This window comes from Micromys minutus, assembly GCF_963924665.1.
Source record: "Micromys minutus genome assembly, chromosome: 1".
NCBI classification, from domain to species: Eukaryota; Metazoa; Chordata; class Mammalia; order Rodentia; family Muridae; genus Micromys; species Micromys minutus.
The window spans coordinates 70,879,404-70,894,747 of NC_137969.1; the positions used below are offsets into that span (position 1 = coordinate 70,879,404).

Here is a 15,344-nt window from a genome sequence, read left to right on the forward strand (position 1 = left end):
GGACCCTCCGTTCCTACCCACAAGTACTTGCTATACATTTGAAGATCCAGCTCACATTCTGGCCCTTCTGTGAGTCCTGCTCTCTTTGTACCCCCTGTCCCCAGCTATTCTCATAATTCTCTCTCCTCCATCTCTCTTTTCTTTCCCTCCCTCCTTTCTCCCCTCTCTCTCTTCTCTCTCTGTCTCTCTATCTTTCTGTCTCTGTCTGTCTCTCTCTACTATTCTCTTGTCTCCTACCATTGTCTCTTTCTCATGCACAATACTCCCTCCCCTTCACCACAGGACAGGACAGTCATGTCACCAGTGTCTTTACTGTGTCCCCTCACATATGACTTACAGTTACTTAGGGAATAACTGAGAAAAGATATTATGCGTTCAGCTGGGTGAGGCAGAAGGTCAGAAGTTCAAGGTCATAATGAGGACTTCCTATGTGGAGACCACAGAACAACCTTATGAAACTATGAACTATGTCTCAAATGAGAAGAGAGGAGAAGAGAGTAGAGGAGAGGAGAAGATGTAGGACCCCCTTTCGGGGACCCCCCACTCGAGTCTCAGGACACGGAGATACCCAATGAAACTCGAGAGACCTTCTTGCTGCAAAAGCTCGAGGTAGTTTAATGGTGAAGCTCCGGGCTCACGCAGGAGACAGAGGTAAAAACTATGAGACTCGAAAGCTGGGGGTGAGAGGGTTGGGGGCTGGGAAGAATTAGCTCGAGTACAAAGTTTACCCAACACCCATAGCTTATGTGCAGTTAGGAAGTCAGGAGCCTGGTAGAGCAGATGCTTATCTGAGTCGGTGTACTTGTGGTTAACATCTAATTTACATTTGAATAGACTGGGGGTGGGGCTCAGTTGATTGATGACTCAGTTGTAAAAGACAGCCTGGACCAGCTTCTGCATTCTTATCTTATCTTTAAGGTCAGTTAACCTAGCCTCAGGGATGTTTTAACAAAGGGCTTAGCTGGGCATGTCTGGACTTGTTTTACAACGTTTTCAGTCCTAGGCCTTTAAGCTTACAGACTACCCTTTTTTGCCCCAACTTACATGAGTTTTTTAGAACTTGAATTTAATTTCCTTTCAAGGAGAGGAGAGAGAGAGAGAGAGAGAGAGAGAGAGAGAGAGAGAGAGAGAGAGAGAGAGAGAGAGAGAGAGGAGGTGAGTCGGGTGAAGGAGCTAGCACAGACTCTGAAATGTGTGACTGGTACTTGTGGGGTAAGCCTGGAGGTTTGCCCTTTGGTATGCGGATAGGCACCACAGCTAGCCTTTTGTCTCTTGGAATTTTTGAGATTGCTTCTGAGTTAAGGATGTTTCCTCTTCTCCTTTCAGCTTCAGCACTAGGATCTCATCTGGTACAGGCCTGTGCATGCTGCCTGAGTTCCCGTGAGTTCATGAGTTCACACACATGTGCATCGATGGTCTTCCCCACCCCCACCCCCTTCCAAATCACCTCTGGTTCTTACATTCTTTCTGCCTCCTCTTCTGCAGGGTCCCGGAGCCCTTAGGGGAGGGATTGATGGAGACATCCTAAGTAGGGCAGAGAGTTTCAAGGTCTCTCATTCTCTACACAGTATCTGGCTGTGGTTTATTTGTTCCCATCTGCTGCAGGAGGAAGCTTCTCTAATGATTGTTGGGATTCTGTAAACCCCACCCCTCAATTACCTGGCAGTAGCCAGGTATGCTCTGCCCCAGTGACCTGACACTATAAAAGGGGCTGCTTACCCCCTCCTCTCTCTCTTGGCCTCTCTTGCCTCCTCTCTCTCTTGCTCTCTCACCCCATCCCTCCTCTTCCCCTTCCCTTTCCCCCTCTCCCTCCATGTGCTCATGGCCGGCCTCTACTCCCAACCCCCCTTCACCCCCACCTCTACCACCCTCTTAACTCTTCCATGACCTGAATAAACTCTATTCTGTACTATACCGTTGTGTGGCTGGTCCCTCAGGGGGAAGGGATTCCCAACATGGGCCCCTCAGAGGCATCTCCTTTGCCCCCAGGCCTCGCCGCACCTCCATGGGCCATATGCCCCCCACTCTCTTCATCCTTCCCCTAATATTGGTGCCGAAACCCGGGACGTCATCTTTTCACAGCATTGGTGCCCCATGACTTTTCCTTTCGGTGACTTTTCCTTACAATGATGACTGAGCAAGGCACTGATCTATGAGTATAGCAGAATGTCATTATGCTTCTTTTCCTTTTCTTCCTCTTTCTTTCTTGAACAGTAGTATTTGGTTTTAGCTGTTGTCTTAATTAGGGTTTAATTGCTGTGAAGAGATACCATGACCAAGGCATCTCTCTACTCTCTAAGATTTATTTTATGTATATGAGTACACTGTAGCTGTCCTCAGACACACCAGAAGAGGATATCAGATCCCATTACAGATGATTGTGAGCCATCATGTGATTGCTGGAAATTGAACTCAGGACCTCTGGAAGAGCAGTCAGTGCTCTTAACCTCTGAGCCATCTCTCCAGCCCAAGGCAACTCTTATAAAGGTAAACATTTCATTGGGGCTGGCTTACAGGTTCAGTCCATTATCAGCATGGCAGGAAGCATGGCAGCTTCCAGGCAGACATGGTGCTGGAGGAGCCAAGAGTTTTACATCTTGATCTAAAGGCAGCAGCAACTATTTTCCACAGGAGGAGGGTCTCTTCTGCACTGACCAGAGCTTGAGCACTAGGAGCTCTCAAAGCCCACCTACACCGTGACACACTTCCTCCAACAAGGCCACATCTCCTAATAGTGTCACTTCCCGTGGGCTAAGCATACTCAGACCATGACAGCTATCTGATCTCATGGCTCCTGGTCACTCAAGCAGAGTTCAGTATGGGTTCTATGTCCTGTAGTGAGTTTTAAGTCAAATCAAATATTGGTTGGTTACTGCCACAAGTTAGTGCCACCATTGCACTAGGATATCTTGCAGGCAGAACACCATTGTATATTAAAAGGTTTGTGGCTAGGTTGGCGTTTACATTTCTTCTTTGGTGGCATGCAAAATACCTTCCCGTACCAAAGATGCTAATGTTGAAGGAAGCAGCTTGACTTCTCCATGTTTGATGAGTTATGTAGATGCTGTCTTCAGCAATGGAGTCTAGCAACCTATAGTCTTGGCAACAGCTTGAGTTGTTTGGGGGTTCCCATGAGATCCTGTTGATCAACAACTCAATTAGATGTAACCTAATCCTTGCACTGGAAACTTCAGATGGTGACAAGAGATGTCCAGTTGGGGAACTGTCTCTCACATTATTCGGACATTTCATTTAGATTGCCTTCATATGCTTCTATATTTTAGGAAGCTCTACCATATTAGGTTTTCATGCCCCTCCCCTCCCCATGGCACTTAATTTTTAGCTGTCTCTTCCTGCTTTTCTCTCCCCGTCCCCATTTGACCCTTCTGTTCCAGGCAACCCTCAATCCAGCATAACTGTCTATTATTCTATTTCCTTTTCCTAGGGAGAGCTATCAGGCCCTCCCTAGTCCCTTACACTATACTTAAGATCCGTGGTTCTGTGAATCGTAGCTTATTAACAGCTAATATCCATAGATAAGTGTAGGAAGCCGTTGGTGCCAATAGATGGCGCCAGCTTCCCGCCAAAGACTCAGCAAACAGCTGTTACCCAGCCAAGAGACCTAGAGCGGAAAAACCACATACGTCATAGCCACTAATGAGCTACTGGAGGATGCACCAATCAGGTAGCAACACAAGTCTCTTAGGCATATATAGCAGTGCATTTCTCTCCCACGTGGAGAGATTGCACGTGAGGAGATCGCAGGGAGAGATCGCCTGTACAGGGAGACCCGGTAAGGGAGATCGCACGTGAGGGAAGAAGACCCGGTAAGGGGAGATCACACATGAGAGATCGCCTATACAGAAGACCCCGGTAGGGAGATGCCCTGACCAAGAGAGATCGTCTGCCCAGGGAGTTCCCTGCTCAGAGAGAAGTCCCCTGCTCAGGGAGATCCCCTGCTCAGAGTATTGTACAATAAAGGTTGTTCGCAGAAGAATCCTGTTGTTGCACACCTATTCCTGCCGGCGGGACGTGGGGCGCGCGACAGATAAGCTTATACACACCAGGTTTGTCTTTCTGGGTCTGGGTTACCGCACTGAGAATGATTTCCCCCCCTAGTTCTATCCATTTACCTGTGAATTTCATTTTAAAAAATGGCTGAATTGTGTAAACACACCACGTTTTCTTTATCCAGCCTTCTGTTGAGGCACATCTAGGTTATTTCCAATTCCTGGCTGTTACGCAGCATCATTGGACATGGTTGGGCAGGTGTTTCTATGGTAGAAAGAGTGGCTTTGCTGGATCTTGAGGTGGATAGAGTCCCATCTTCCTGAGGAGCCTCCAAGCTGATTTCCACAGTGACTGGACAAGTTTGCGGTCCCACCAGCAATGGATGAATGGAGACTTTATTTTCTGCCTTGGACTTTGGAGGATTGGGTGGAAAGGCTGCTCTAAATGGAGCTTACTTAGTACACAGCCCCAGCAAGCCTCACATCACCTTCCCCAGAATCGGTCGTTTTCCCCATTGCCATGGTCCTCCCGTGGCGCTGCTGAGCGGCTGCAGTTAGTCCGACGCAGGAGACAGTCACTCTAGCCGGTGACTTGGTGGCGGGCAGCGGCTGCCAGGCTTCCTGGTGCCGCCATGTTGGAAGTACAGAGCTCCAACCATGGCTGCGAGCGTCAGGCTCCGACTGCCAGCCCCGCCGGCTCGGCAGGGCACGCGGTGGAAGTGCGACCGGGACTGTTTCTGGGTGGGGCAGCGGCAGTGGCGGAACGGGACCACCTGAGGGAGGCGGGCATCACCGCCGTGCTCACGGTGGACTCGGAACCGGCTTTCCTGGCTGGGGCTGGGTTCGAAGGTCTCCAGAGCCTCTTCGTGCCCGCGCTGGACAAACCCGAGACCGACCTGCTCAGCCACCTGGATCGGTGCGTGGCCTTCATCGGCCAGGCTCGCTCCGAAGGCCGTGCGGTGTTGGTGCACTGGTGAGTGCCAGATGCAGGGGGCGGTGCCTTCCTTGCTCCGGGTCTAGCCTCTCTGCTGGAAGTGGGGGGTCCTGCTGTTATAGCCAAACCCCTCTTTCCTCATCTTCCCTTGAGGTGTGTGGCTCAAAGGAGGGTTCGGAAACCCGCCCTTGGTTAGTGCTTTGTTTGATTTCATTTTGCAGCAACCGTTTTGTCTGTGCAGCCTTCCATCCGTCCATCAGTCTGTCTGCCTATCTTTATTTTTGGAATTGGGGTTCATCAGATAAAGTTTAGCAGCTTTGTAAGAGAAGTCAGACAATCATGCCGGTGAATGTAGTGCAGGTCAGATGTATTGGGGTGAAAATACGTGATACTTTTCATCCCCGTCCTAAAGGTCACGTGGTTACAAGAGAAAACATTGGGGCCTTTTGTATTTTGAGACAGGGTCTTACTGTATAGATCTGGCAGGCCCGAGCAGGCTGGCTGCAAAAGGCACGGATATCCGCCTGCTTGTGCGTCCAGAGTGCTGCACATCTTTAGTGAGCCACCACGCGAGAGGATTTTTAATCAAAGATTTACGTGACGCGCGAGCTTAGAGAAACAGGCACGGACCAAAGCAAAACCGTTCACGTTCTTGGAATAATTAAGACTGGATAGACGAATAGAAAAGTGATTGGACAGGAGTTGACACAATGTTATGGAAATGAGCCAGGAAACCCAGCCTGATCTGAACTGATCGCCTTCCTCTAGCTTATAGGCAAAGCCCCGTCTGGAATTATGGCCATATATATAGGATATATCAGACTAAGTGGGTCTTAGAATTAGTTTGTCCTGCTAGCATGTTAGGCAAACATTCTGCTGCTGTGATGGCAAAGCCCCAATCTTAAGAGAATGTCTTTGTGTCGGATTCTTAGAAAGGAGGAGGAAAGTTAGAGTGATGTTTCTCTCCGTATTTCTGTTGTTTTGTTTTTGAGATGGGAGTTTTGCTGTGTGGTCCACAGTCCTTGAACTTGGGGTCCTCCTGCACCTGCCTCCTAGTGCTGGCATTATATGCACATGCTACTTACTACGCTGGCTTTAATTCTGTTTTTTGTGTTTAGGACTGAAGAAGAGTGCTTCCAGCCTCTCTGTCTTGCCCTAGGTGCATGGGGGAGAAAGAGAAGCAAAAACAAGTGGTAAACAGATCCGGAGAGACTCCAGTGCTCTTAGAGCAAAGGGCCTTGAACCTTGGATTTGTTCTGTAGCCATTAATGTATACAGAGTGACCACAAAGTGTGACCAGCTACTAAGCCCAACCTATTAGATCGCGGGCTCTGATTCTCTCTCCCAGAAATCAAGTCATCCCCCAGCCCCCTGCAGCTCTCTGGGACAGGAAGTTGACAGAACGCCAGTTGTGATCTTACTCTCTTTCTCCCACTAGCACCTGTGAGCATGTCCAGATCATCACTCCCCCCAATCTCCAGATAACCTCAAATTATAACTTTACTTTTATGTCCTGTACTTTTATGTCCTGGGAGGCCAGCCCAGATAGGTCACATGTTATGGAGCTTGCCCCCCTCCACGAAAATTATTAAATATATTAATGTATATTATATATTAACTATATTATATTCATATACATATCTATTTTTATAACATCTATGGTATGTAATTACACATTAACTATAAATATATTAAATATAATTATTATAACATATATAACTATATATTATATATATAATGTATACACACATGCACATGCACACACATATATGACGCTCCTTTCCCAGATTTCAAGGCCCACTTTCTTTCTGTGAGGCTGGAATCATGTTACCTCTGGTATGATGGGGTTTCTCCTAACCTCTCCCATCAGTGCTGGATGATGTCTGGGGTAGCCTCGGCTCTGTCTCCTAACAAAGCTCACCTGAATGGTGTTTTTGTGTTGTTCTTTTCTACAAACCTACAGTAAGTTAAAACAACCTGATTCAGAATTGGAGATCCCTTCTCATTAGAAGGGGGTAGTGGGGAATGTCAGCAGATTTGAGAGGCATAGTGAGTGGGTTTTCAGGGGACATGGAGAGACACACAAGATCAGTTGAACCTGCAGAACAGACAGTGAGTCACAAATGACTGTTTTCGGAATACTGAGTTGGGTCAAAATGGAAGACAGTCTGCGGTGGTGTGGTTACAAACTTGTGTTTTCCCTGCTGTTTGAACATAACTAATGGAAACTCAGGGAAGGGACCTGAAGTTTTATCACCTTTGTTGCCTCTGGACTGTAAGCACACGAGAAAATAAAGCCTTCACCTGCTGCTAATTTGAAGTAATAGTATACTCCGATGTCTGTTAACTCCCACGTCTGTTCTGAGCAGCGATCCAGCTTCCAGTGGTAGGAGAGGCTAACAAAAGTTGGAATTCTCAAGGCAGCAGTTAGCCTGTATTATTTTTATTTCCTTTTTGGGGGGAAGTGTTGGGATTAAACCTGACGTTTCACATGAGCAGGTGCTTTTCTACTAGCCGGACCCTCCGTCCCCAGAGGACTTTTCTAAATGCTCTGTTTGGGATGAGGGAGGGTGTCTGGTAATCAGGGGAATGGGATGTGAAGGATTCACGGGACTTGTCTAGGACATTGACCGGGTATAGTGCAGCAAAGACAGAGGGTTAGGAAATCTTAGTAGGTGTTTGGGGATCCCAGAGTAGTCCTGTTGGAGCCAGTCTGAACTGCTTCGCTGGACATATCCTCTGTGCCAGTAGTTGTAAAGATTTACACAAGGACAGACGGTAGTAACACGGAGTATGGAATCAGATCTGGAATAATTCGAAGAGCCAAGGAGCCATGACAACAGTTAAAACATTGAAGGCAGTTATTGGAGACTAGTTCATGCATCCGTATTGTTTAGAATTAAAAAGGAGGGGGCTGGAGAGATGGCTCAGTGGTTAAGAACACTGACTGCTCCTCCAGAGGTCCTGAGTTCAATTCCAAGCAACCACATGATGGCTCACAACCATCTGTAATGGGATCTGATGTCCTCTTCTGGTGAGTCTGAAGACAGCTACAGTATACTCATATAAATAAAATAAGTAAATCATATAAATAAAATAAGTAAATCTTAAAAAAAAAAAGAATGCTGGTGTATTAATGATGTGGATTGAAAAAAAAGAATTAAAAAGGAATAAGGAAACAATTGGCTTCTTTTGTGTGTTGACAGTGCTTCAGAGGCAGTGGGTTAATTTGAGTGGAAACAGAAATGAGCTGGGTACACCGCACCCCACCGCACCATACCGTACTGTACCTCACTTCTAATTCCAGCACTTAGGAGGCTGAGACAGAAGAGTGTCATAACTCAGAAAGAAGTGAGGTAGACCTAAACTTTATCATTAACAGGTGGCTGGGCTTTGTCTTTTATTGTATTTGTTGATTGATTGATTGATTGAGAGGATTTCTCTAGGTAGCCTTGGCCATCCTGGACTCAACTGTGTAGACCAAGCTGGCCTGGGACTCACAGAGATCTGCCTGTCTCTGCCTCCCGAGTGCTGGGATTAGAGGTGTGCGCCACTATGGCCAGCCTGGCTTGGTTTTTTAATTGCTGCTATTTGCTATTTTATTTTGAAGGTCTCTTTTTCAGTCACGCAGGAGTCAGTCGCAGTGTTGCGGTAATGACGGCTTTTATAATGAAGACCGACCAGCTTACCTTTGAAAAAGCCTATGAAACCCTCCAGACCGTCAGGCCAGAGGCTAAGTGAGTCAGTTCTCAAGAGTCCAGTAATGATTCGTTTCTCTTTGTGGGTGTGTGTGTGTGTGTTTGGTATATGTGTGTGTTATGGTGTGCATATTTGTAGGGTATGTATTTTGTGTGTGTGTATATGTGTGTATATGTATGGTGTGGGTGTGTGTGCACACATGCATATGGGCATGATCATGTGTGTGTGTGTGTGGTAAGTGTACTTCTCTGTACTTATATAGTCTAGAGGCAGACTTAGGCTCTTCCTTTTTGATAAGCAGTTCTACTTTCTTCATGTTTCCTTAACGAAAGAATCCGAACTTCATACTTGCTTCTCATTGCAGGATGAATGAGGGGTTTGAGTGGCAACTGAAACTCTATGAGGCAATGGGATGCGAGGTGGATACCGCCAGTGCGGTTTACAAGCAGTACCGTTTGCAGAAGGTCACCGAGAAGTATCCAGGTGAGTGAATCCGTACTGGTGTGGCTGGACTCTTCTGAGGTGTCATTTTTTTTGGACGCTAAGTGCATTCTGTCACTTTCCAAGAATTTCTAGGAGGCAGAGACTGTTGCTTCCTTTTGTTTAGCAGAAAGTCATGGGGTTTTAAAAGTGGCTGGGATTGAAATCAGGCACCCCATTTAGAGTGAGTGTATTTCCTACCTCATTTCTCAGCATGGAAATCTTTGCTTTTCGTTTCTGAGTTCAGCATCTATTGCCTTAGTTTGGCATTGGGATTTTATCTGAAAATCTAGAAGGTTAATCTTGACAGTTGGATGCATTTAAATTATCTTGTAGAACTTCGGAATTTACCTCAAGAACTTTTTGCTGTTGACCCAACTACCATTTCACAAGGATTAAAAGATGACATTCTCTACAAATGTAGAAAGTGCAGGTAAAATATTTTGTATCCTCTGGAAATTTTATCATTTTGGTAATTGGGGAAAGCACCTCAAGCTTTATTATTTTTGTAAGAAGAATTTGTTTAATTAAATATTATGGAAAATTTAAGTCTAAACCTGCTTCAAAAAGAATATAACTTAGCTGGAGAGATGGCTCAGTGGTTAAGAGCACTGGCTGCTCTTCCAGAGGTCCTGAGTTCAAATCCCAGCAACCACATGGTGGTTCACAACCATCTGTAATGGGATCTGGTGCCCTCTTCTGGTGTGGCTGAAGACAATGACAGTGTACTCATAAAATAAATAAGTCTTTAAAGAAAAAAAAAAAAGAATGTAACTTAGCAGTTGGATTGTAGGGGTTTTTGTTTCAGTAGGAACCTTGAGTAGCATACTCAATGTTGTGTTATTTTGACCTGTGAGAGGTATTGTACGTTTCTTCTGTGCTTTCGTTAATGCCTTTGTTTGTGGTTACACAGGCGATCTTTATTTAGACGGTCTAGCATTTTGGATCATAGTGAAGGAAGTGGGCCCATAGCCTTTGCTCACAAAAGAACAGCACCATCTGCACTTATCACAGGGAGCCAGGCTCAGTGTACGTCGTACTTCATTGAACCTGTGCAGTGGATGGAATCTACTCTGTTGGGGGTTCTGGATGGACAGGTGAGAACTCTGTTTGCTTTCTACAGTTTCATTGTATCATCTAAACTCTGTTCCTTTTTACTTTAAACTCTATGTTAGAGCTGGGGATGGGCCTTAGTTGGCAGAGTACTTGCCTAGTGTGCATGAGGCCCTGGATGCTGTCTCCAGCATCACATAAGCCAGGCATCCCCAGCACTCGGGAGGTTGAGGCAGTAGGGTTAATCATTAAAGTCACCTTAGGCATGCAGTGAGTTTGAAACTATCCTGACATTCATGTGACACTATCTCAAGTGTCACATGAACAACACGATGAACACATTTTTATTTACTTTTAAAGTTTGTGTTACATTTTATTTATTTTGTATATGGTGTGTGTGTACCTATGGGGGTTTGGGTGCCACACACTTATGTACACGGAAGTCAGAGGAACTTGTGGAAGCTGATTTTCTCTGTTCACCATGAGTCTCAGGGTCAAGTTCAGGTCATCAGGCTTGGCCAGAGGACCTTGACCTCTTGTGTCATCTTACTGTCTGGACAAAAACCAAAACAAATCGAGTCCATATTTAGCATTTCCTTCCTGAAGATTCTGAGGATTATACCTTTTTAGTATATGGTTACGGTTATCAAAGATAAACGATTTGTTTTTAAGTTAAATTCAAGGTTTTATCCATGTAAGCATGCACCCTACCATGAAACTATGTCCCCAGTATTCAAGTGAAATGGTTTTTAAAATTGCCAATTCAAGCTCAATAGCCACATTTGATGGAGAGCCACTCATCCAAGCTACATTTATTTTAAAACTATTATTTATGTTTTCAGATGTAAGACTAAGATTTTAAGAATAATAAGATATTTCACAAAATTAAACGGGGGATAAACAAGGTAAATTAGGTTTTAAATTTATTTTTCTCGTTTACCTTTATGGTACACATTTTCTATTTTTCTGATCTTTGAATATATTTGCTATGGGATGCTTTTCATTGTTTATTAGAGCATGGAGCTCAGAGGCAGACCCTGAAGCCCTCACAGTTTGTCTTTCTGCATATTTGATATTAATCTGAGGTGCTCTATAACATTTTTTTTTTAATGTTGGGTATTTGATCCAGGGCACTTGTATACCCTATACATGCTCCATGAGCTGCAACTCAACCCTGTGTAGTAACAATCTTAATGAATTTGGAAGGTTGTAGTGTGATAGATTCTTTATAAAACCTTGTATATATTATCTCATTTGAGAATATACCCACCCATGATTTAGAATCTTTTATAAAAATGCTCTGCTCTGTTGTGGGCACTCATTCTGCAGGCTAAATCAAGGCAGCAGTCTGTAGATGAGGAAACAGTTGATATTAGTTACTGTTTTGTCTGAAGAATGGTATCCACAAGTTCAGATTGAACTGCTTTAAGCCAGCTTTATTTATGTGTGATCCAGCCATTTTATAATGTTCGGTGGTTTTTATTGCAGTTGCAGAGGTTGATTTTGTTTGTTCGGTTGGTTTTGTTTTTATTTTTATTTTTTTTTTTTGTTTTTTGAGTCACCACACTCAATGTACTCTTCGGGATTCACTCTGAGTGTTTGTTTTACTGTGTGGCCTAGGTTGGGCTTGAACCTTCGTCCCCAGCCTTTTGAGTGGTAGCCTTACAGATAAGCATTGCCAAGCCTGGTCCTTGTTCAGTGTTGATTTTTGAGGCAGGATCTCATGTAGCCCAGGCTGGCCTCCAGCTCCTGGTCCTCCTGCATCTACCTTGCAAGTTCGGGAATTGTAAGAGTGCACAGCTATGCCTGGCTCTCTTCCCATCCCTAGGATGAGGATTTGTCACAGAGCTCTTAGCCTCAGAGAAACCCAGTTGTGGCTTTTGTGCTTTTGGTTGCTACCTTAATTTAGCTTGTAATATGAGTGAACACAGACACAGAGCAAAGCCATATTTGTAAAAAGATTCTAAATCATGGGTGGGTTAGTGAGTAGTACATGTCTTTTATCCCAGCATTTGGGAGGCAGAGTCAGATAGATGGATTTCTGTGAGTTTAATGTGAGTCTTGTATACATAGAGTTCCAGGCTAGCCAGGGCTACCATAGCAAGATATTTTTAATCAATCAACCAATCAATCTATATCTAAGCCATATCTGTATTTGTTTCTTTGTACATGTATTTGTGATTTCCATAGAAGAGATACTTAGAAATGGAACTCATGGCTCAACAACTTCATTAAAACTAATATTCATAATCCCATATAGAATTTCTTCTCACTAAGAGAATGTGTTTACACATGTCTTTGTCTCCCTCATTATACTAGATACTATAAGATGTTTGTGGAGTAAAAACAATGTTAATTCTAAAACGCCCCTGACTTTTCATGTTTACTACTGAAGATTTAAATTTACCTATTTACCAGCTGACAGGTTTCTGTTGGCGTGAAAAACACCATGGCCAAAAACAATCTGGGAAGGAAAGGGTTTAGTTCATGTTACAGCTTTCAGTCCCTCTTCTAGGAAGCCAAAGCAGGAACTGAAGCAGAGACCGTGGACAAACTCTGCTTTCTTACTGGCTTGATCTTTATGGCTTACTCAGCCTACTTTCTTATATAAACCAGTCCCACCTAATCCAGGGGTTGGCACCATCCCTAGTGAGCTAGCCCTCTCCACCCCCAAAGCAATCATTAATCGAGAGAATGCCCTGTAAGTTTGCCCCAGCTCCTGAATAATGACATGAAGACTTATGTATTTATGCCTTGGCCTTAAGCTAGGCTTGCTTCTTGATTAGTTTGCAACTTACATTAACTCATTTATATTAATGTCTGTCATGTGGCTGGTTACCTCTCTTCACTTTCTTAAGTCCAACTTCATAAGTTCCTGAGACCAGATGGTGAATCTCCTCACCTGACTCTAAAAACCTCCACCTTCTACTTCCTACCTTTGCTAACGGGCCCTAGGCTTTTATCTTATCCAGTCAGAGGATAAGGCAAGGAAGGACAGACTCATCTTCACACAGTGCACATAAACATTATGCCCACATCACTCCACAGGCCAGGCTGATGGAGATAGTTCCCCAGTCAAGATTTCTCCTTCCCAGGTGATGTTTGTGTCCAGGTGACAAAACTGGCTCATCAGCCATTCATAGTTCCTTTTCCTAGAAAGTGTTTTATAGATTTTTTTCTTGATATGTAGGAGCTCTTTGAATATTATAGATAAGCTTCATCAAAGTTTTTTTTCCCATCTCAAACTTATAGTATATTTTGTCACATTAAAGAAAGTAATGTGTCTGTGTGTGTCTGTGTGTCTGTGTGTGTGTGTGTGTGTGTGTGTGTGTGTGTGTGTGTGTGAGAGAGAGAGAGAGAAAGAGACAGACAGACAGACAGACACACAGACAGACAGACAGACTAGGCTGGCTTTACATGTGCTATATAGCTGAGGTTATCCTCAAACTCTTCATGGTCCGACTATCTTTTATTTATTATGGAAAAGAGTACATGTGCATAGTGCATGTGTGGAGGTCGGGACAGTTTTGTTTTTTCTACCTTTGCATGAATTCCAGGACTCAAACTCAGGTCATGAGGTTTACTTGGCAAATGCCTTTACACACTCATCCATCTTGCTGGCTCTATGTCCAGACTTTTGTAGCTCAATATTTAAAATAAAAGGCCCTACTCAGACCATGCATACTAAACATAAATGGCAATGCTATTATTAACGTTAGAGAAAGTGCAGTTGACTCGGTGAATACTTTGGATTTCTCTCATGCTGGAACATCAGCATATCTGACCTTTATGCTACCGATGCAGGTAGCAATAGAAGATAGAACCTGAATGTGCATTTCCAACCTTTATCCTGATGTTCTAACTTAGAATCCTGCTATAAACTGAATAGAAAGCAAGTGTTTGTTGCCCTGATAAAACCATTCTTAGTGGCTTTGAGCTTTGCTTTCCCCCGTCAGTCTGGATTCCTGTTCCCCATGTTCAATAGAGTACCTCTCTGTCGTGTTTGTAGTTAATGATCAGATAAATAAGTGGATCTTATCTACGTGGGAACATTACAAATTTCTTGATGACAGGAACCACGCCTTAGCTATTTTATACTCTGTATTGTCAGAGATAGTTGCTGAATGTGTATAAAAGACATAGATAGTAACACATTTGCTTGTTTTTTTTCAGCTTCTTTGCCCAAAATGCAGTGCTAAGTTGGGCTCCTTTAACTGGTATGGTGAACAGTGCTCGTGTGGCCGATGGATAACCCCTGCTTTCCAAATACACAAGAACAGAGTGGATGAAATGAAAGTGTTGCCCGCGCTGGGATCACAAACAAAGAGACTGTGAACTTAGGACCCAGCTTGGGATGGATCCTGGGAAACTTCCCCATTGTCATCCCTCATAGTGGATGTCCGAAGATAATTACTGACCGGAACAGCTGTGGGTTGGAGTGACATATATACATACAGTACTTTGCTTGGCAATCCAGATGTTTAGTCATGTAAATCGGATTTGATATTAAAATCTTTTATAACCCAGATGCTGTATAACATGTCTTAAAGCTTTTGTGCTGTTTGATCTAGCCTGTGCTGTAAGCACGCTGCGCAAGCCTTCTACCTCTGAGCTACATCTGGAGCCGACATTTTTAGAAGTTATGCTCTGTGGTATGTTGGTTATATGACACTAAAGCTTCAGTGGCTAAGATCGCATGTAAAAACCTGAAACTGTCAGTATCCGGGACACTTTGATTTTCAGAACTATAAAGCAAAATTGGTTGTATTTTGAAAAGATATTTCTGTGTTTTCATTTAAGGGACATTAGTAAACCTATGGATGCCATTTGGTGACTCCTAGGCAGATGTGAATAAATCTATTCATCCTACATAGGGCTCGGATGACAGACCAGAGGTCTGTCCCGCCTGGTGAATTGATGAGTTTAGCAGGTCACCTATAGAGCATGGGCAACTCAATGCAAATGCGTTAGCAGAAAGGCAGCATGGGTAACCACTGAGGAAAGCCGAAATCTATAGCTTCCTGCTCAATTTGCAGGCAGCTCACTGTAGGGGAATATCTTCTCCCAGTGATCACCAGTTTATATTGTCTTTGGGAAAGGCCTTGTGAATCTTTAACTGTCTTGAGCTTCGTTAATCTCTCTTCACTCCTTGGGGTGGGAGGGTACAG

General features: G+C 44.2%; 1 protein-coding gene across 4 annotated transcripts; it reads left to right on the plus strand.

The window, feature by feature from the left end:
• Nucleotides 1–3,766: 3,766 nt before the first annotated feature.
• DUSP12 (dual specificity phosphatase 12) lies at nucleotides 3,767–14,907 on the plus strand (the record flags this gene model as incomplete). 4 transcript variants are annotated; one of them, XM_080908626.1, is made up of 6 exons in its annotated part: nucleotides 3,767–4,067; nucleotides 8,568–8,681; nucleotides 9,008–9,126; nucleotides 9,460–9,556; nucleotides 10,037–10,220; nucleotides 14,350–14,907. In XM_080908626.1, 5 exons carry the CDS (start codon nucleotides 8,599–8,601, stop codon nucleotides 14,509–14,511), a joined length of 645 nt encoding a protein of 214 aa, XP_080764752.1. In that variant the 3' UTR covers nucleotides 14,512–14,907. The 4 variants fall into 4 exon arrangements, with proteins under 4 accessions (XP_080764752.1, XP_080764750.1, XP_080764753.1 ...); XM_080908624.1 differs by lacking the exon at nucleotides 3,767–4,067 and adding an exon at nucleotides 4,643–4,983; XM_080908625.1 differs by lacking the exon at nucleotides 3,767–4,067 and adding an exon at nucleotides 4,852–4,983 and having other exon boundaries at nucleotides 8,555–8,681.
• Between the last annotated feature and the right edge of the window lie 437 nt (nucleotides 14,908–15,344).